The sequence below is a fragment of the Prionailurus viverrinus genome, chromosome D1 (genome assembly GCF_022837055.1).
Source record: "Prionailurus viverrinus isolate Anna chromosome D1, UM_Priviv_1.0, whole genome shotgun sequence".
NCBI lineage: Eukaryota > Metazoa > Chordata > Mammalia > Carnivora > Felidae > Prionailurus > Prionailurus viverrinus.
Window position 1 is genome coordinate 18,354,641 of NC_062570.1, and position 22,227 is coordinate 18,376,867.

The 22,227-nt window shown below is 51.9% G+C and overlaps 1 protein-coding gene across 1 annotated transcript in view; it reads left to right on the top strand.

The window, feature by feature from the left end:
* The window catches only part of GRIK4 (glutamate ionotropic receptor kainate type subunit 4), a 305,096-nt gene that overhangs the window by 212,766 nt on the left and 70,103 nt on the right, over positions 1 to 22,227 (top strand). The window contains exons 11-12 of the mRNA XM_047878295.1: positions 9,519 to 9,626; positions 15,981 to 16,184. Of these exons, the coding sequence (XP_047734251.1) occupies positions 9,519 to 9,626; positions 15,981 to 16,184 (312 nt within the window). The remainder of the gene's footprint in view (positions 1 to 9,518; positions 9,627 to 15,980; positions 16,185 to 22,227) is intronic.

Sequence of the window (22,227 nt, forward strand, 5' to 3'; positions counted from 1 at the left end):
GCGGGTAGTCTGGTGCGGGCCTCTGAAGACCAGAGCCGGTTGATGGCACAGCCAGGTTGGGAGGCTGGAATTCTGAAGCTTCCATTCCTCGAGTTTTATTTAAATATCCTCTTCTAGGTTGGAATCAAAGAGAGGGAAAAGCAAAGGCTGACTTCAGGGATGCAGACTCTCAGGAACCTTATGGCAAATACCAGTGGATAAAGAATAGCAATTCAGATGTCCCCTGTTTAACTACACATCCACAGCCCAGGAGAATTAATATGTTGGGGACAGTGTAGTCCCGTGGACCTGCCGGGGTCTGACTCTGTCCTAACTGTGGAACTTTAGGCGAGAAACCTAATCTTCCCGAGCCTGAGCCTCAGTTTTCTAGTCTGTAAAACAGGATGATAGAAGCATCCACCCTAGTCATGTGGTGGGGAAGATTAAGTTAATGAATATAAAGCATTTAGTCCAGTATCTGGCATGCGGTAAATAAATGTTCAAAAGCAATAGCTTGTATGATTTTCCTATAGTTAGTCTTTATAAGTGACTAGGACTAGGAGTTTATTGAGGCCAAAAATGTATTTATTGAGCATCAGCTTTGTTCCAGGGACTCTGCTAGGGGCTGGTGATAGTGAACAGGCAAGGTATCCGATACTTTTTCCTACTTTCGGAGCACGAACTGCATGTAGGTTGCGATCCAAGATGCACATTAACAGCACGGCTGCGCATAATCGAAACAAAAGCTTATGAAACAATGGTTGCCCCCGTCACACGCGTTGTGCTCTGATATAGTCCGGATATATATTTCACTTTTAAGGTTCAGGTCTTGACCCCACCAAATTGATTTCATAGCCCACTAATGGGGGGCAGCCACAATTGAACAAAACACTGCTTTAGACCAACTGAGTCGTGGCTTCATAGAAATTACCCGTGAAATTCCTTTGATATACCACTGTCTTCCCAGTTTCCTCCGGGCTTGTTTCTGATCTCTTACCTTTGGCATTTGCCATTGTGGTCCTTTGATCCTGAATTTTCACAGCATTCTGCATGGAAACACATATTTTGTATTGAAAGAATATTTTGGCTAAGGGAATGGGGTCTTTGTCCGACATCGGCAACACCCTTCGTTCCCCAAATCACCCCTCAGGCAATCAACTGGGTCCTTAGTTCTGACCCAGTCTCCCACCTCCCACTGAAACTAAACTTTTATGGTTAGAGATATTGGATTTAAACTCAGTAAACATTTAATTCCTTCATGCCCGGGGTGTTTGCTGTAGCGGCTTACATTACAAGCCTTTTAACTGGCCTTCAATCAAACGAGGTACAGACCTCTACTGTGGAGACTCTGAATCTGTAAGCCCGTCTCAATTCATTCCTGGGGTCTCTAGCCATAGTGTCTCACACCTGACTGTCATTTTTCCAGCCTATATGTCACACAGTTCTGTGCACTCAACGAGATGCCAATATATATTATTATATGCATCCTTCCTAATGAGCATTTCGATTTTGAACCCTGAACCTGAGGTTAAAAAAAAAAAAAAATGAGTCCATGGTTATGGTTTATCCAATTTTGGATGGTCCCAGAGAACAAGGATCTGGAACGAAAAGAGCTTCCGTGTGGATAGGACTTTAAGCTTTGGGCACACATGTGATCGCCTCAGATCATCCCAGTAAGTAGAGAAGGGGAGGAAGGTTACCCTCATCTTATTGGTAGCAAAATGGACTTCCCAAGCCACATGGCAAGGGCAGGATGAAACTTGAAGTCAAATCTCCCGAGTTCTGGTCAGCTGCGTTGCCACCAGACTGTACTACCGTTATCTCACATTGACGGCCCATCAAAAGCCATCATAACACTACCTCAGTTGATTATGAACAGTCATGCTGTGCCGTATGGACAAGTGGGTTCATTTGTTTCCATTTGACGGATGAAAAAGATTTAGGGAGGTTAAGTGACTTGCCCAAGACCACACAGCTTAGGCATGACAGACTAGGATAGAAAATGTGGATCTTCTGGGACACCCCTCCCCCCCCCCCCCCCCGCCGCCTGATCCCTGTATTCCCTTGTGTCAAGTCCCTAAGCAAGCACCCTGCACCTTGACCAGGATCACTTTTGTGGGGTCTGTAGCGGACCGTCTTCAGGGCTGTATTCACCAATGAACTAGTTTATAGTGATCAGAGAGGTATGTGGGAAGACCCAGGTCTTAAGGTCAAGATGGCCTACACCTGCCCCAACTTGACCAGACAGTAGAGTAGTAAATAGAACATGGGCTCAAATCCCAGTTTAACCTTCTGATAACTGGAACCCACAGCAAGTTGCCTGACGTCTCTGAGTCTCAGTTTCTTTTCTTCTTTCGCTAATTTGCTCATTCATCCAATAATAACTTGTATGAAGTGCCTGTATTAAGCATTATTATTGTCGTCTGAATTGTCTACATCTCTCAGGTGGGAAGAATAACAGGGCTGTTATGCAGAATTTGGGAAATTTATGGAAGCCAACCAGTGGCTGAGTGCCCAGCACGCAAGGGTGATCGATAAGTATTTGCAAACTCTGACTGTGGAGCAAAAGGACTCACCTGGCCTTGGAGTTATGTCAGCTTCTGTAGAAGCTGATCCCGACAGCGCTAAGTGCAAAGAACAACCATCGAAATGTCCATCAAGTATTAAATGTTGCAGAGTGCACACGCACAGACACAAGCAGGGATGTGAGGAAATCCCTCAGGGCTTTCACAGCGAATCCCTATTTTGCCTTAGTTGGGACAGAGCAAATGGGCAAAATGATAGCCCGGAGTGATTCTAGGCGGGAGGGAGAGGGCTGTGAGGGAGAGGCAGGTGTGGCTGCTGCGGGCAGGACCACCCTCCTCAGGTGACAGCAGAGGGCTCTCCCTTGATGGCGGAGCAAAAGAAGACAAGCAGTGAGCAATGGTCTCGTTGCTAAGTGCACAATTACAGCCTAGCCAAATGTTCTGAAAGGAAAGAGAATATGGTTTGGGGACAAGTTTGACTTTGGGAGAAAAAGGAAAGGCTTCCTGGGGGGTGGGGGTGGGGGGAGCGACTCTCAAACTGAGGCCTGAAGGATTAACTGTTAGGAACTAGGTCTGGGTTTGGAAAACGTCTACAAAGGTCCAGATGGCAAATATTTAGACTTTGAGGGCACCTGGGTGGCTCAGTCGGCTGAGTGTCCAACTCTTGATTTCAGCCCACAGTTCAGGGGTTCAAGCCCTGCGCCAGGGCTTTGAGCTGACAGCGTGGGGCCTGCTTGGGATTCTCTCTCTCTCTGCCCCTTCCCCACTCACGCTGTCTCTCAAAATTAATAAATAGACATTTAAAAAACATATATTTGGACTTTGCAACTTTACCCTTGTAGTTGAAAGCAATCATGGATACTACATAAGTGAATGGGGGTAGTTAGTTGTGTTCTAATAAAACTTCACTTCCTAAAACAGGCAATGGACCAGACCTAGCCTGTGGGCTGATTTGCCAACCCCCGAAGAGCTGAGAGAAGGCTAGGGGTCAGGGGTGGTATGCAGCAAAGAAAGTTCTAGAGGGGTCTGCGTGCACACAGACCCTGGCAACAGGAGCTTGTTGCACTTGAACACGTAGGTGTGGCCGGAACACAGAGAAAGCTGGAGCGAATCGTGTGAGGTGAGCGTGGAGAGTGGGCAGAGGCCCGCTTTGCAGGGCCCGCTGGGCCGTGTGAAGGATCTCTGTCCTTAAAAAGCAAAAGGAGGACAACTGAAAGGTTTTAAGCAGGGGCGAATGCGATCATATCTGAGATTTTGTAGGGATGACCGCCCACGGCTATGTGGAGAGCAGAACAGAGGCCCAGAGTGTAACCTCGTCCAGGGGAAATTCCATGGGGACCAGGACTAGCGTGGAGGCCAGGGAAGGGGGAGAGTCCGGGAAGTTTGCCCACTTGCTCGGGGCCACCAGGCCCTGTGGTTACAGTGCTAGATGCTAATGCGGGACTCCAGACTCCACGTGACACGCTACCAGCTCTTTCGGGAAGCAGCAGGGGACCCCTGTGGTCATGGTCCTGGATAGGCATTTCCCGAGGCATATTGCTGAAGGACTGAACAGCTTGCTTACACTGCCCCAGGGTCACACACCAATTAAATGCCGGTCCCAGACACTCATTCAGTTGTACAGCCAGTGGCCTTCCCAAAGGACTGTGGGTATTCTGTATCGATGCCACGGATTCCATTCACCAGAGCCCCGGCGCCCCGGCCAGCCTTATCTGTGTTCTCCTTACCACGGTTCCTTCCAGCCTGGTCCCTTGGTTGCTCGCCCTGGGGTCAAAGGCAGCTGTCCCGACAGCACTACCAAGTGACAATTCTTGAGGAGAGCAGACGCTGTGAAAAGTGGACAAATTAACTTCTCAAAGCACAGAAATGAAGGGGCCATCTACATTTCAGCAATCCGTAGCAACGCTATCTCACAGCACAGTGTGATAATAACTGGCTTTGTAACAATGACACCGTGCCAAGGTCAAGACGCTCACTCTGTTTAAGAGGACAGTGGAAAGTGTAATTCTCTTTCACAGGATTTTTGGAAACAGTGCCTTCGGATAAATAATTGAAATCTCCAAACTGTTAGTGCTTAAGGAGCAAGATGCTAATTAATGTATATGGACCCAAATTAGCATAAGTCGTGTGTCCTTTAGGAATGTTGGGGAAATGATACTTTCTGTGCCCGTGCAAACACATCCCGTATCATTTATTTTCAGAAATGCTCATATTCGACTGGACACTCCAATCATGAGATATTTTTTGCAGGAGCAGCAGAATGGGTTGTGAGACAAAGTACACATTCATTTTCAAAATTATGATCTCCATCAAGCAGCACATTGGCCTTGTTTTGAATCCTGTTTTTTTCTACTCACCAGCTCTGTGACTTGGGTTGGTTATGATCTTACGTGGACTTTCCTTTCCTTCCTTCCTTTTTTTTTTTTTTAATTTATTTATTTTGAGAGAGAGAGAGAGAGAATGAATGGGGGACAGGCAGAGAGAGAAAAAGGGACAGATGATCCAAAGCGGGCTGTGTGCTGACAGCATAGAGCCCAATGTGGGGCTCAAACTCACAAACCATGAGATCGTGACCGAGCCAAAATCGGACACTTAACCAATGGAGCCACCCAGGCGCCCCTACTTTTCTTCCTAATAAAGTGAAGTGGCAATGAGAATCGTAAGCATCTACTTCGAGCATCCAACACAGAGCCTGTGAGGGCAGGTGGGCCTCAGTGTGGTGATGGAGCCAGCTTGCCCCAGCTAGCGAGGGCTGCTAAACACATCTTCCCGACTCTGTTCCGTGACATCACGTTGGTAGCCTGCACTCAACCTTAGCCGGGAGTGTTTACTCCCCAGCGTTACAAATCGGAGCCTTTTTTTCCTGCAGAGCTGGATTTTAAACATTTCCTGGCCCACCACCGAATCCCTGTTAACCTCTACACCTTCGCCTTTCCCCGTCATCATGCTTGTAGTCTGAGCTGCTCTTCCTGCGATGCTCTCCTTCATCCTGCATCGCAATCCCCTGGAGGGCTTGCTACGACGCACATGGCTGGACCCTTCTCCTAAGTCAGAATTTCTGACTTAGTCAGTCTGGAGTGGGGCCAAGGAATTTGTACTTCTGTCCCTGGTACTGCTGATCCCGGAACCAGACTTTGAGACGCTGGTCTCATCGGTCTAATAAACTCAAGTCCACGGTGCAAAGCCCTCTGGGGGGCACAGAAGAGATCCACCTTCTGCCTCAGACCACGGCGTTAAAAATTAATGAACGCTTGCATAGTACTTGCACATACACTGTCTCATTTAATCTCCCTAAGTACTCTATGAAGTAATAATCACTATTTTAACCCCCACTTGGTAGACGGAGGAAGCAGGCTCAGAGGGACTGAGTAACTTACCCAAGGCCACACAGCTCATAAGCAGAGAAACCAAGTTCAACTCAGGTCCTCCCACTCCGGGGCCACTGCATTCGTGATGCACACAGCGTAGCGCTCAAGGGCGAGCAGAGGCTGAAATCCGGCCTGCCCAGCTGTGCACCTGCAGGGCGGGGCCACATCAGCCCAGGAGGAGGGTGCCTTTTCCTTTACCTGCATTAAGGCTCCGTATAGGCTAACGGTGTTGTCCGAGTCCACGGACATGAAGGAAAGGCAGAGCAAGTGGCAGAGACAGAAAGTGCAGAGGGAGGCCCGCGGAAAGACATTATTTGAACATAATCAGGCCCACACATGTGGGCATGTGGAAGAGGCTTACAAAACAGCTGTTCCTGCAGGAGGTTTTGAGGGCAGGCGTCAGCACGGTGGAGCGAGGGAATCTGGCTGGAGGCAGAGTCACAGATTGTCAGCGATGAGAGCCGGATCTCCTGCCCACCGCTGGCATGTGTGTGGCATGGAAGGTGCCCGGTGGGTGGGGCAATTAGCCTGTATCCCAGGGCGCCTGGCTCTGTCTCTCGCTTTCCCTCCCACCGCCTTTCTGCAATTAGATTGCTCTGAGGAATCACTGCCAAGCCGCTTTGTTGCATCTGACGAGTTTATTAATTTCTTGGGGGCTAATGGGAGGGTGGGTGGGAGATGCATTTCCTGACTAGCGCTTAGGGGCTAATTAGTCTCTTTGCTGTGTCCCCAGAGGTGGGGGGTGGGGGCAGTACACTGCTCAGGCTTGTCCGATCTGGCTCCGGGTAAATCATTTCTATCCCTGGATTTTGTGGGAACTTATCTCGTGGCTTGGGTAAGATCGGGGAGTCCGGGGCCGGGGCAGGCGGTTCGTGAAGATTGGGTCCCCTGAGCACAGCCGAGGTGGGAAGGTGAGGCTGGGGGGAGCTGTGTCTCGCGGGCCCTTCGGTGACTATAGATAGGACTCTGAGAAGTTCACTCCTGTGTCAGACATCCAAATGCTGACATCCAGCCCAAGTGTTCGTTATGTCCTTCTGTCTAAATCTGGCCCTTCCCACCCTCAGAGACCATGGGGAACCATTTCTCGCCATTTTGCAGACGGGCCGGATCTATCTTCAAACGAGCCTCCTCCAAGAGGATAGTCGTTTCCGCCTGACTTTGTGCAGGGTCCAAACCCAGGAGAGAAAAGCTCTGTCCGGGGTTCTTGCCCAATGGCTGAGGCTCCTTTCTCTGGTTTGCTGGGCCCGCTTTCATGAAGCACGTCTCGGCGTCCCTACCCAGGGCCCAGCAGCAGAGACAGGAGAGTCTCGTTCTGGGTGTCGGACAGCTCTGGGTTCAAGCCCGGGTACCACTACCGAGTGGATGAGCTTCGGCGAGGCACTAAACCTCTCCAAGCCCCAGTTTCCTTATAAATCAAAACACCACCACTATCCGCAAAGTTGCGGGGAGAGTTCAGAGAGATGATAGAACACATCTAGCGCAGCAGGCGTCTGGTCTCTGTTTTTCCCCTTCCCCTTTGTGCTTGAAAAGCCAGAAGCTCATCCCTCATTCTCCCCACCCATTTCGCCTGCAGAGAGAGGCAGAAGGGGAGCGCAGCAAGAACCTGATGTGGCTGGTCCCTTTGAGAGGCAGTTAGGTGCTCCAGAGACCCAGACGAGGCTCCCTCGCCTTCTGTCCATGTTTCACCAGCAGCAGCAACCTGCTGACATGAGATGATGGCTTCCCCTGCTTCCAAGTACCAGCCCCTAAGCGAGATGCTGGGGCGTGAGCGTAAACTGGCCAAGCCCCACACGGGCTGGTGGGGAAGACAGGCAAGCAGAAACGTGCAGTAGGGCATTGGAAGAGCCAGGCAGGACGGCCACGGAGGCTTCCTTGGGAAGACGCGCCTGGGGCTGAAGCTCAGGCCTCTCAGCCAGTGGGTGAGGTGGCCCCAGGACAAGTTGGAGAGGCTCTTTTATTTCAATGTCAGTTTCTTTATCTGTCAAATGCGACCTCCCGTGTGGACGTGCACGAGACGCTGCTTGTAAACTAGAAATGAATATGCGTATGTCCAGGACCCTTCTGCCCGTGCGGAGGCGGAGAAAGCTGCCCACCCCCTCTTCAAGTGGTATCCTCACAGAGTCTTGGAGAGGAGTTTTGGGGTCATCTGGGTCATCTCCCCTTCGGCAGGTGAAAGGCTCACCCGTGGACACCATCGGTCCTATGGCTTGGCCTTCCCCTCTTCAAGCTCCAGGCCAGGATGTCAGAGGGGTGATTACTGTTCCCCAAGACCCTCAACCCTCTGGCCCTACGGAGTGGGAGGGGGTGGGGACCAAGGGTGAGATGCATCTTCGTTGTTGTTCAGTTTTCCCCAAGAGGAACCCAGAGCCCAGCTCTGGTGAACAGAGCCACATGGCATCCATGGAACTTGTGACGGTTTTCCAGGGAAGCTGCTGCTGGTGCCTGGAGGTGCCTGGCAGAGATGGATGTGTACGTTTCATTGGGTTTCTGGCCAGCTGTCAGCCACGTCTCCTGGCTGCCCACTTCAGACACTCGGCAACAGACATGATTTGCCAGGGGCTTCAGCTAGTAGAAATATATTGGTATTTACACACATGCGTGCGCACACACGCACACATACGTATTTATAAAAAGGGTTCCGCTGAGAAAACAAACCATCTGAAAACCCAGTGATGTTGAGCTTAGGTGGAGATGACTTTCTAGAACGGAGAGCTGGGTAAGTTGTGTACTTTTCCCCCTAGAAGTGAAGGCAACGGGGAAGAGGGAGGAAAATAGTGTCAGGCTAAATACACTCTGATGATGACCCAGGGAAGGTTTGCTATTATTCCCGTTTTGTAGATGAGGACACATGCTCAGAGAGGTTCAGTAATTTTGGGGGGAGGTTACGCATTTGAGGTGCATGCTCCTGGGCCTGGCTGAATAACCTAGCCTCAAACTGGAGCATCCGTGGTCTTGGTTGGCTCGGAGAAGAAGGCAAGGCACACATTACCACCCCCGTTGATAGCTGGGGAAACTGAGGCTCAGAAAGATCTAAGTAGCTTGCCTGGGTTCTCACAGCCAGCAAGTGAACCGGCCAGGGCAAGAACCCAGCTCGTTCCTCTTCGGGTTCGTTCACTCGTTGAACCCTCAGCGACGTTCACTGAAGGACCTAGTGCGATGCCACTTCTGTCCGGTGTGCCATTCTGATTCTTATCTGGGTAATCAGAATCACGGAAGGCAGGCTGAAGCGAGGGAGTTTTGTGGCTCATGCCTGCCACGAGATAATGTGATCCCACTTGTTCCCTTCCCTTCTGTGTGAGAGAACGTCGCCGAACTGCATTCGGTTCCTGATTTGTTTCTCTGCTTTCCTCCTCTACCTCTCCTAGGTCTTTGCTCCTATCTTCCTGTCCCCTCTCAGATCCCTCCTCCACCTTCCCTGACTCCCTCAACCCTATGGAACAGTAACCCTGCCCTAATCCCGCCCCTCTTGTCCATGCTCCATATCCCTGCCTCCTTCTGTGCCTTACATATAGCCCAGCCGAAGGCAGGGGACTGGCCTCTCTGCTGCTTCTCAACCCTGGAGGCCTGCGTGACCTCAGCAACCCCGCTCTCCCCAGCCGCCTCCTTTCCCCATTTCTTCCCAGCCCTCTCTCCTTTGTCTCCTCAGATTGGCCAGTGGCACGTGGCTGATGGCCTCAGCATGGACAGCCGCCTCTACGCCTCCAACATCTCCGACAGTCTCTTCAACACCACCCTGGTTGTCACCACCATCCTGGTAAGCGGGGTGGTCCTGGGCCTCCCAGCTGCAGCTCCCCACGGTGCCTCTTCCAGCTCCAGGAGCTCCCGGGGTCCCAGTGAACACAAGACGGGCGCTCTAATCACAGCACCGAGGCCAATTTATGACAGTGTAATTAAACTCGAGTTGCTGTTTCATATGGAAATGATATTTGATGAGTTCCAGAGCAGCTGGGGAAGAGCGATGGGGTGAAGAGACACCACAGTTTGTGCATACCTCTTCCAGGGGCACCCTGACAGCCAGGGTGCTGTGCATGGCCCAGGGAAGGGAACCGTATGACAGAGAAGCCCAGCAGGGGGCTGGATCCGGTCTACCGGGGTGGCCCCTACTCTTTCACGGCAGCCTACTTTGCTTGGTGCCTACTGTGTACCAGATGCCCCCCTGCAGTGGACATCTGAATTCCAGTGGGTTTTTATGGCCTGTTTCTTCATTTCCAGATGGTCAAAAGAAAGTTCTCAATCTATAGAGCAAGGGACCATCTGCCTTTTTTATTTGATTCAATTCTCCTCAACAATTACCAAACCCTTCTCCCCATGGATCAGGCACCGTGTTCATTCCTGGAGACACGAAGATGAAGAAGACTCGGTCTCTAGCCTCACAGAGGTCATAATTTAGTAGTAGGTGGCCTGGGTCAAGTGCATTCATGGCCAAGGTCGGCCTCATCCCCCGTGACGATCTCGTGTTTTAAAAGATGTATCCGTTAAACCAACTGCATATATTAAGCAATAATTAGTTTGCTTCTCTCCCCTCACTCTCCCCTTTTGACTAATCAAAAGCATATTTCCCTGCCTGGCACAGTATCTTATCAGCAGGGGATGACCAATGCTGCCACACTGATATAAGTCCCGCCCAAAGCAGAGACTCCATGCGCTGGGTAGTCTGCTCAGCCTTATCACTGCTACATGCGCAAGGTCTGCAAATGCGTCTGTTTCTTTAGGCTTTTTGAGATAATGAAACAGCTCAGGGACCTCCATCACTTCATTCATGAACTCCTGGGGCACAGGAACCCTAGACTAGAATTCTTGATCTGCGGGCAGACTGGGGTAAAAGTCAGGAAAGAGGTGCACAGCTAGCCCTATGGGGGTTGAAGGAGGAAGGGGTTCCCATGCCATCAGGAAGGTTAGCAAAGCCTCCCGGAGAAGAAGGGACACAGAAGACAGGCTCTAAAAGACAGGGAGAGATGGGGAGGGAGAGGTGAATGAAGGACAGCATTGTGGGCATTTAGGAAGTGCTGAAAGGGGCCGGTTTTCCAGGAAATGGGCATTGGTGGAGGGGGGAACAGGAGACCAGAAAAGCAGGCTACGGTGCTTAGGAACTTGAATGCCACACTGTTGAGTGTTCCCTTCATGTGAGAAACGGAGTCACTGAATATTTTCATTCGCTTTTTCAGTGAATATTTGGGGGACACTACTGTATGCTGGGTGCTGTTGTGGGTACCCAGGAATAGAGCTGAGATCACAGGCGTCGGTTTGGACCCATTGAGCCAGGGAAATCTGAGCAGAGACCTGACGGGGAGAGGTGAGAGCCAGGTGGCTGTCCGGGAAGGAATATTCCAGGCGGAAGGAGGAAACGATTGGAGCGAAGGATGGAGAGAGCAGTTCCAGCTCCCAGGCTATTGGTCACTCCCCGCTGTCAGCTCCAGCTTTAGCCTCTCTGAACCAACCTGGAAATGCCAGAAAGATTGGAGAGTGGTGGTATCACCACAGCCCCTGAGGGCTCCTAGAGCCTGGCTGAGCTGGGCAGTGGTGAGCTGCGGTCCTGGCCAAGGGGGGGGGGGGCGGTCAGCACACAGCATCACTGTTGGGACCTCCCGCCCGCAGGCTTCTGGAGTCCCATGCTGTCCGTCCCCAAAGCCCGTGCTCTCACTGAGGCCCATTTACCTCTTTCACCTGAGCACGACCTCCTGAGAAGCTCCCTTTCTCAATTTCTCAGTCTACCCCCCATACTCCCTACCCCTCTGTCAGCATGGTCTTTCTGAAATCAGAATTGTCCTGTTATTTCGTCACTTACAATCCTTCAGCACTGCCCAGGACCCCCCACCCCTGCACTCGGAGTAGAAACCCCTCATAATCAAGCCCAGCCTGCCCTACCTGCTTCCTCTCCACGCAACTTGGGATCTAGCAGTACCAGACTGCACGACACTTCCTCACCGTATCATGCCCTTCCCTGCCTCTGCACCTGCTGTTCCCTCAGCCCAGGATACCCTTCCCCCGAAATCCCATTTCCAACTGGAAATGCCTCTGCACCCACCCTTCAGACCTCTCTTCAGATGTCACTTCCTCCGTGAAATCTTCCCTAACCTGACTCCTGCCCTCCCCTGTCTCTAGCATTTTGCCCACACCTCCGTGGTGGCATTTCTCCTATCAGACATTGTTGTTTACACTCTATATCCCCTTCTAGAATGGGAACTCCTCGAAGGTTGGGGTTCCTGACGCAAAGTAGGAGCTCGACGATGAGAATTTGAATAAAGGAGTTCCTTCCTACAGGGTAGAAGGATGTCCCTTAAAAGCCAACGCGAGTTTGAGAGGGAGATGGGGACATTGCTGGGTTGTACTTCCTGCCTCTCAGGGGCTGGAATTGGACGGTGCCGAGAGCTTTGGCACAGACCCACGGGGACACGGAGACCACAGGGGTGTGTTTCCAGATGGGGAAAGTCAATCCGACTCTGTGTGTGTGTGCACACGTGCATGTGGTTCACATATGCACACGTGTGTTCATCAACTGTGACAGCAGGGCACTTTGGTGTCGGGTGACGTTTAACAACATGGTAAGTATGATCCGGACACGCATCTTTTCTTGTGCCTGTGTGTCTAAGATGGCTGCTACAACTCTCACGGGGAACAATTATCTTAATTTAGTCCCCGGTGACCATTTGTGGGTTATCCTTGGCAAACAGTAATCCTGAATGACTCACCCCTTAACGCTCAGCACATATCCCTGTCGTCTCCTGTTCTTGTCCGGGTACACTCGGGACATGTGAATGATTTATTGGTTAATAGCAAACACACAGAATTAGCCGTAGCTCTTAACTCCTTGAGCGCTTACCCCGAGTTGAACATTTTGCCTGTGTTCCCCTTTCCCTTCTCCCAACACTCATGCCAGCACAGAGGGGCTCCGGCTCCAAGCCAGCACTCGGCCCCCACATTTTTCAAAGTGCTGGGGAGCCCCAACCTTCCCGACAGTTTGGCTTTCCCACGTTTCCTCCCTCCAAGATCGGCTCTTTTTTTTTTTTTTTTTTGGATGTTTATTTTGTTTTCGAGAGAGAGAGAGTGCGCGCAAGCAGGGGAGGGACAGAGAGAGAAAGAAGGAAAGACAGAATCCCAAGCAGGATCTGCACCCTCTGTGTAGAGCCCAATGCAGGGCTCGAACTCACAAACCGTGAGATCATGACCTGAGCTGAAGTTGGATGCTTAACTGACTGAGCCATCCAGGCGCCCCCAAGATTGGCCTTTTGTATGTTTACTATGAACGTGCCCGTGAGTGTTAAGTTAATTTGAGAGTAGAATGTTTCTGGGAAAAGAATTTCATGATACTCCCTGGGATAAGTAAAGGTAGCCTGGGATGTTGCCAACCCAGGGCTGGAACCCCCGGCCAAGCCCTGTCCTGGCATTGTGCATTCACTCAGTCCACAAGGGCCTGGTTCCGGAGCCAGATAGGGGTACCAGAGAAGGGGAAGAGTCCGTCCAGGCCCCACTTACATTTTACCTGGGAGCATGGCCTAGAGGATGACTGGGCCATGTGAGGCAGTGAGAGCTCCGAGAAATGAGTTGGCATCAGAGGAGGCGATGGGACCCCCAAGGACAGAGGTGAGTTAGGTTAGGCGGGAGAAAGGGAGGGAGAGCAGCTGGGGCAGAGAGAAACCCTTGAGTGGAGGACAGCAGGTGTGGAAGACAGGAGACTGGCCCACCTCATGGACATGACAGTGAACTTGGCCATGAAACAGAACCAGGCCACCTTCGACACAGAGCTCCCTCTCCCCGACAAACAGCCTTCTGCCTTCTTCTCTCCTACTTCACACTCACAAAATCACCCTCCTGTACCCTCCCCTCATGACTTCTGGGCTGTCTGACTCTCAGTCCTCCCCAACCCTGAAGCCCCTTCTGCCTTGAGCTCAGCAAACCAGTGTCTCAGCACTTGTGTCTCTTAGCTTCTAGCACGATCTCCACCTTGATGCTCAGCCATCTCATCTCGTGCGGGTCCCAAGCCCGGTCGTCCTCACCATCCCCACTCGCAACTACCCATCAACCGTCAGCCTCCCGACTTCCTCTGGGCCTTGGTACTCCCTGGGCCCACGTCTTACCCCTTCCTTGTCATATCCCCTGAGCAGTTCTGCTAAGCCCCTTGCACACCAAGCCTTCAGTCCCGCCCCCAACGTGACTCTGGGGCCTGGCACGGATTCCCTCACCTCTGTCCCTTCCCCTCCTCTCTGTGTCCACGTCCATGTCTCCACCTCACCTACGGGCCTCCTTCCCAGCTTCTTTGTTGCCTTGGCCCTGTCTCTTTCCACTTGGCCCCAGGACCTCACTGCACCAGCTAGCGCCTCTCTTCCTTCTCTGATCTCTCCTTCTCATGGGATTCTTCCTTTCTACCTGCAAATACAACCTGGTCTCTCCCATCCTCAGATACCATCGCCACCCCCTTGCCCACACCCTGCTGACCCTCCAGCTGCCTCCAGCTTGGGGGATTGTAAGTCGTGGTGTTGGTGGGCCCTCGGGGAATCCTCCAGCCCAGTGGTTTGCAGATGGGGCAACCGAGGCTGGAGGAGAGACGAGGCCGGTAGAAGGTGGGTGGAGAGGCCGTGTGCCAGCCTGCCTTTATCTCCTGACTTCTCAAAGTTCTGGTACGTTCTTTCTCGTGCACCTTGCATTCACTCCCCATTCCTGTGGAGTCCTGCCACCCCGCTGCACCTGCCATGGGAGGGTTGCCAGCAACACCTGGCCAGGGGCCCCCTTCACAGCCCTGCTTCATCTCTGTAGGGGAACGTGTGCACCCTCCTTCCTGAACCTCCTTGCTCCTTGGCTCTCGTGGCCCCATTCTCCTGATTTTCAACTTTTCTGGTTGCTTCTGCTTTATCTTCTATGGCTGCTCTTCATTTTCCCACTGTCTAAGATCAGGGCCTTGTCCTCTTGTCCCCCTTCTGTCCTCCCTCATTTCTTCCCCCGCCGATGGCCTCACATTTCCTGCAGCTTCAGCCGTCCATTCTGTACAGAGGCCTCCCAGGCCCTGCCCCGGTCTTGCCCTCAGTCCACATTTTAAGCATTCGGTCAGGGGTTTCCTCCAGGATAGCCTGCCGGCACCCCAAATTCAACACGTCCCCAATCGTCTTCCCTTCCAGACCATCCATGCCCGTGATGACACCTTCCTCTGGACATCCACCCAGGCTCCAACAGTCTGAGGACCCCTAACCTCTGTACCCCACACCCCACCCGCCCTCAAGCCTGGCCCTCTCTGTGTTTCTTCCAGCTCTCTGCGCTCTATCCTGAGCCAAACTATGGCTCAGGACTCAGTATCTCACATCAGGAGAGAGTGTGCCCTAGCCCCAAGATGCTCTCTCTTATTATTTAATATTCTTAATCCTTAAGTCTCTCAAACCGTCCATGTTCCCCTACTATGTATGTAGGCTGTGCACCCACCTTGCCCTGGCACCCAAGGCCCCTCTGACCCTAATTTATCCTCCGGGCACACAAGCCATGCTCCAACTGAATGGAGGGTCCGTTGTCCCCTAAAGAGGCCATGCTCCTTCGCACTCAAGATTATGCCCTTGATCTTGCCTTTCCCCTGCCTCTGATGCCTTCCATTAACACCACTCCATCTGTATTCCATCCCCCTCTGGAACCCAGCTTGGGTTTTACCTCCCCCATGGAAACTTCTCTGGATGTTTTCACCAGAGAAACCCACCCCTCTTCCCAGAGCTCTCGTGGCTGGACCTGCTCTGCCTTGGGTTGCATTTGGTCAGTACATGTTCTTACCTCACCCGCTATATTGTCAGTATCCTAGTATCTCATAATGCCCTGTGACAGGTCCATGTGGAATAAACAAACAGAAGGGAAAGAAAGAAGGGATGGGAAGGGGGTGAGGTCAAATGATGACCTTGCACCAGAGGGAGGAGCTTCAGCTTGACTCTCTGTGCATTGAGACCCGTGCGTTCCTGGTAAGAGAAGTGTCTTGAGGCCGGGAGGGGAGCTAATTGCCACCTCCAGAGCAGCCCATCGCCCCAGTCACTTCCGTCCCTCTACCTCGTCTCCTCCCCGACCTCTGCCCCGGCACCCCCATCCCTCGTGGCCGAGACACCAGGGCTAAGATGAGAATGACAGCTGCCCAGTTTTGCTGCAGGAAAACCCGTATTTAATGCTGAAGGGGAACCACCAGGAGATGGAAGGCAATGACCGCTACGAGGGCTTCTGTGTGGACATGCTCAAGGAGCTGGCAGAGATCCTCCGGTTCAACTACAAGATCCGCCTGGTCGGGGATGGTGTGTACGGTGTTCCTGAGGCCAATGGCACCTGGACGGGAATGGTCGGGGAGCTGATCGCTAGGGTAAGGAAAGAACAGGTGGTCTAGACTTGGGGGTGGGCTGGGGAGGGGGAATTGAAGGGCATGAGGTTTGCTGAATGCTCATGAACCATCCACGTATTCAGCCAGTCATGCCTTTTTCATGTATCTGTCCATTTTTTTGCACAAATCTTTTCCGTGCCGGCCCTGAGCCAGGCACTGGTGGTAGACGTTAGTGATGCAGACCGCCATGATCCCTGCCTTGTGGCTCTCCCAGTTCAGCACCTGTAACAGGTAATGGAGGTCTTGACCCATTAATACGGATTTGAGGTTTGGGTTTGGGGTCCGTTTTCTGGATACGCCTGGTGCTTTCTGTTCGTTCCGATGATTTTACGGCTCGGTAGCACCCCCTGGCAGAGCTTGGGTGGGCCCGGGAGAATAGAACACGCCACATCAGTTGACTTTGACACTGGAGAAGTGCCGGTCAAGGGAGACGTGGTAAAATAACAGGGGGAAAAGGTTCAACCGTCAGAGGAGATGGTCACAGTTACGGCTATTTTGTTATTACTTCTCGTACTCCTCTCTGCTGTCGTTAACGTGCCTCTACAGACCCGAGCCAAGGTGCACTTGGACAGGCTGTAGATTTTCAGGGTGAATGTGGGGGAGTTGGTTAAAATGCAGGTGAGCATCGTAGCATGTCAGTCATCTGTTTGGTTAGAGCAAGGACATAGAAAGTTCTTCCTGGGGGACATCTCTTGTTTTCTTGGCACACAGTATTAACAGCTGTACAAATTAATTACGTCGTTACTGTTTCACGGCCCCTATTTCCGTAACCGAGTTTTTGTGGCCGGGTCCTGGTGATGGGCACTCAGTGCAGAGAGCACAGACCTGGGTTCCTAGCACGACCTTGAGCCAAGCCCTTTCCCTCTCTGTGCTTTCCACGTGCAGAAGGAGCCCCTGCAGCCTCCCAGTGAATGCCAACGTGCATTTACATACATTATCTTGAATCCTCTTTAAACGTACCCTTTAGCTCGATGTTATCCTCACTTTACAAACGAGCCATCAGAAGCTCAGAGGGCTTGAATGACTTATCTGAAGCCACATAGTTAGTATGAGACAGGGCTGGGATTTGAACCCAGATCTGTGTAACAGCCGGTTTTATTTGACTTTAAACATACCCTTTAGCTCGATGTTATCCTCACTTTATAAACGTGCCATCTGAAGCTCAGAGGGCTTGAATGACTTGTCTGAAGCCACATAGTTAGTATGAGACAGGGCTGGGATTTGAACCCAGATCTGTGTAACAGCCGGGCCTGCGCTGTTCTCACCGCCGCACCCCACCGCAGCTGGACTTTGATGTCACCAAGAAAGGTACCCTTCCGACTGGGCCCCGCCTTCCCTCCTTCCTTTTCATGCTCCCTCCCTCCACACTTCTCTTCCCTTCTGCCTGACTTTCTTCTTTTCTTCCCTTCCTTCTTTTTTCTCTGCCCTTTATCTCTTGAGTTAATACGATTTTAACCCTTTATATGTACCAGGCTTGGGGTACGAGACACATTTTTGCCGTGATCGTCTTCAAGGATAAAAATATCTGTTGGGTATTAAATAAGCAGTCTTTGATGCCTCATGGTGAAATGGTTTGTATAGACAGGAGCATGAAAAGCTATTTAAGAGCTGAGGAGAAGGGGTGCTTAGGAGATTGCCTGGCTGTATAGACAGCATTTGCAGTGACCCGGCAGGATACATAGCAAGACTCTGAACCCTCCAGTGTGAGCTGTTTCAGAAGTGAGGCCTTGCTGGCAAGGAGAGGCTCTCATACAGAGGACTGACCAATCAACAGAAGGCCACAGAAGGCCTAGGGAGCCCAGGGAGCATTTCACAGGGGCAGGGCATAGGGGTGAAGATTTCCTCCAGAGAGCTGTCTGCTGTCTTGGTTTTTTTTTAATGTTTTTATTTAGTTTTGAGAGAGAGACAGACAGAGTGTGAGCGGGAAAGGGGCAGAGAGAGAGGGAGACACAGAATCCAAAGCAGGCTCCAGGCTCTGAGCTGTCGGCACAGAGCCTGACACGGGGCTCGAACTCACACGCCGTGAGATCATGACCTGAGCTGAAGTCGGATGCTTAACCGACTGAGCCACCAGGGTGACCCTGTCTGCTATCTTTGAGATTCGAGCCCACTCTGCTGATGGTGCCCATGCTTCAACCCCCCATCCCCCCCCAAAAAAACCAGATTTTTTATTTGCATTTCACTGCAGAGGTGGAGCCCGGTGGTTAAACCCCAGGAGGCTGAACTGCCATGCCTTTTCCTTCTCTTACGGGCAAACTTGGTCACCTTGAGTCCGTTTCTTCAGCCCTCCTTGGCCTGCCTGGTGACTGGTAGGGCGACTTCAGGGATGTCAGAGTTAGTGTATAGCCAGTCCCCTTATCAGCCCCCTAATGAGCTATGACATGGACTGGCAGGGAGAGGAGAGGAGCCTGGGACTCAAGGACACGCGGCTACACACTGAATGACTTAGGCAATCAGCCAGGGATCTTCAGCGTCACCCCAGATTGGCTTTCAAGCCCAAACCCTTGCTGCTTTGGTCTCATCTAGACATAGCTACTCATATCAACTAATTAATTACTGAAACCATTAATTCAATAAATATTTGTTGAATGCCTTCTGCTATTCCAGATGTTGGAGATACAGTGGGGGGGGGACCCCATAAACGCAGACACTGCCCCCATGAAACTTACAGCGAGAGACAGATGTTAATGAAGGATCACATGCATATAGAATTGCAAACCGTTAGCGCAAGGGAGGAAAAGTAGAAGGAGCCGTGAGGACGGATCAGAGGGCAGTGGGATCCAGTCTCGAGAGGCGAGAGGGCAGGGGAGGGAAGTCTTCCCTCGGGAAGTGACATTGGAGCTGGTATCTGAAGAATGGGAAGAGCATTCCAGCCCAGAGGCTGTCTGGATGCCACTGGGATTGATTCTGGGCTAGAACGGGTGATGCCGGGACCACCACCTTCCCCAGGTTCAACAATTAGATGTGTCTGCCAAGATGTTCCCTAGGTTTCCATTAGTCCTGAAGCTAAGATCCATCCTGTCGTACAGAAACATTGCAGAGGCTGGAACGGCAGGGCCTTGAATGTCCCAACCGAAGGAAACCTCAGAGCTCACCACATCTAAATCTGTCACTTTTGCAGACGAAGCAAGGGAGGGTCAGAGAGGTCAAGTAACCTGCCAGAGATCACATAGCTAATAAGTACCGAGTCCACATTGAAGCCCTGGGCTCTCTGGCTTCAGCGCTCATGGTCTGAGAGAGCACCGATCCCGATGTTAGACCTAAGCTAAAGTTTCAGTCCATGCGCTTACTGGCTGTGTGTTCTTTGGCAAGTTATGTTATCCTTTCTGTCCCTTCTGCAAGCCTTCAGTGTTCATTGGGAAGAATTTTAAGGATTTAAAATAACACACACACACGGGGGCGCCTGGGATGGCTCAGCCAGTTAAGCGTCTGACTCTTGATTTCAGCCCAGGTCATGAGCTCACGGTTCGTGGGTTCGAGCCCCGTGTCGGGCTCTGTGTTGTGTTGAGCCTGCTTGAGATTCTCTGTCTTTCCCTCTCTCTCTGCCCCTCCCCTGTTCAGTCTCTCTCTCAAAAAGTAAATAAACTAAAAATAATAATAAAATAACACACACATACAGAGGGTTTGACATACAGGAGGTATAGGAGTTGCCTTAAGTCAGGGCTCCCTAGAAAACTGAGCCCAAGGGGGAAGTTCCCATGCTAATTGAGGGAGTGCACTTCCAAGGCAGCAGAAGTGAGGGGGAGGGGAGGGGAGTGGCAGGCCAAGAGGACATCTGTCCGTCCTTATAAAGGAGTACGTCCCTGGGCTGGCCATAGCTCTGCTCCAAGCCCAGCTGAGTGTTCGCTCTTCAGAGAGACCCAGGAAAGTGCCGCCTCACCGGACAGCCCGTAGCGATGGGGAGGAGAATGCACCTGCTGAGTCTCCTCGGCTGAGGTTCACCCCGCAGGGTGTCACCTCCCCATGTGCCCCAAACCCCGTGGCCGCCTTCAGACAAGTCAGATCCTGAATCAACAGTGACAGCTCCCCTAATTCAAGCCGCAGCCGATGGGTGTGAGCAGCTGACCCCCTTCCTGCCTGCGGCCTTGTCCAGTGACAGAATGTGCTGTGGATTGTTAGGACACAGCTGCTGTCGCGCCATCCGTCCGGGGGCCACGGGTAAAACTGAGCATGACTCCGTCCCCCTCCTCGCTGGGGGAGCCCAGAGGCGAGCCTTAGCTGGTTTCGACCAGGAGTGATTTTTTTTTTTTTTTTTAAGTAAGCTCAAAGCCCATCGTGGGGCTTGAACTCACGACCCTGAGATCAAGAGTCACATGCTCTACGAACTGAGGCAGCCAGGCACCCCTCAGGAATGATTATTATTAGGCTCCTGGAGGTACACCAGGTTGTGTCTCCGTGACCCCCTCTTGTTCAAGGAGAATGCCTTCCCCCATAGGAAAAAAAAAAAAAAAGGAAACTAAGCCCGTCATCTGTTAACAGCTGCAAGTGAAAACAGTTGTTCACAACATCACACTGGGGTAAGCCTGAGATTCCGTGTTGGGGGCGCAGCGGTCCTGGGCCAGTGCATGCGCGCGCACTGTCCACGCCTGTGGCTTTGGGGGCTGCTCACCCACGTGGCACACGTGACATCTGGGGGAAGAGACCGTGTAAAGGGTGAGGCCCCCGGGGTGTGCATGGACAAGGCTGCCCACCCGCTTCCCCTGGACAACCAGCAAGATGAGGCCTGGTTGGCCTGCAGTAAGAGAGACGGAGGCTAGATATAAAGGGGAATCACACCCCACACACAAGGGGCCGATAGCCCTTGGCTAAGGAATCTCTTTCTGTAGACAGTCTGAAGAGCACAACAGCTTCCCGCATGTCTGAGTGACACGGAGTGAAGTACAGAGGCATGGGCCATCTCCAGTGGGTGTTCGAGAGCCTCAGAGTTCACGTCCATTATCACCCGCTTATCCATGGCTCTCGGGCTTGGACACATGGCCTATTAGTTGTAGAAGAGCATTCAAGCATGTGTTCTGCATCTGTTTGGAAATCATCGGAATATGTCTTTTGGCCCAAATCCCATTACAGGTGGGAATGTGCTTAGAGTGACAAGTAGATTCACATAGGCTGGACCAGGTGGGTGGCCTCTCCCCCCGGTCCTGTGGTTGAGCCGCAGAGGTGAGCGGGATGAATCTATTTGGGGAGGCTCTCGGATCTGGATTCGTTTGGCCCCAGTCAGATCCTTCCCGGATGAGCCCGTAGCAGGCCTGCCCACGGTGATGGTTTGTCTTGATGGAGGTGAACTTGGAGGAGAAGGGATGGATTGAAGTAGTGTGAAGAAGGAGGTACCCCAGGAACAGTCTCCGGGATCCTCCTGTTTCACCCCAGTAAACTGACTTACAGTGTTAATTGAAATTGTTCAAGGTATTCAGATACAAAGATGAGTGGATGGCTCCCGGGTCTCTCTTTGATGGGAGATAGTTGGGTAAAAGTTGGGTAAAAGTGAGAAAGGCATTGATGGGGAAGAGCAGGGTATGGACCGAGGGCTGGAGGACTGGCTCCTGATTCTGCTGGTGACGTGTAGGAGAACCACCTGCAGGAGGTCACGTTTGACCAGAGTCTTCAAGGACGAAGAGAGGTTGGCCAGGCACAGGAGAGACATGGAGAGCAAAGAGCGTGCCGGGAGGGAAGGAGCATGAGCTCCCAGGCTGAAGATGCATGGATATTTCCATTTTAGGTTAGGATGCCTGAAACAGAGCATGGTGGGAAATGAGGCTAGGAAGCAGGCAGCGGTCAGTGATGAAGGTCCCACGTGACGAAGGGCCCCCCGTGTGGAGTGTGGACGGCTGGAGGAGTGGGACAAGACAGAGGCAGGGGAGCCTGCCTGTGCAACAAAGGTCTTGGCTTTCTTAGACTCATTTCAGGAGTAAACTTTTGGATCGTGGGGCTACCTCCTTTATGCCTTGTCTGGATGCCTCTTGCTTCTTTGGTTAAGCCATTAAAAGGCTTATAATAGATCCTACTTGTCAGTGGTCAAATGGTGAAT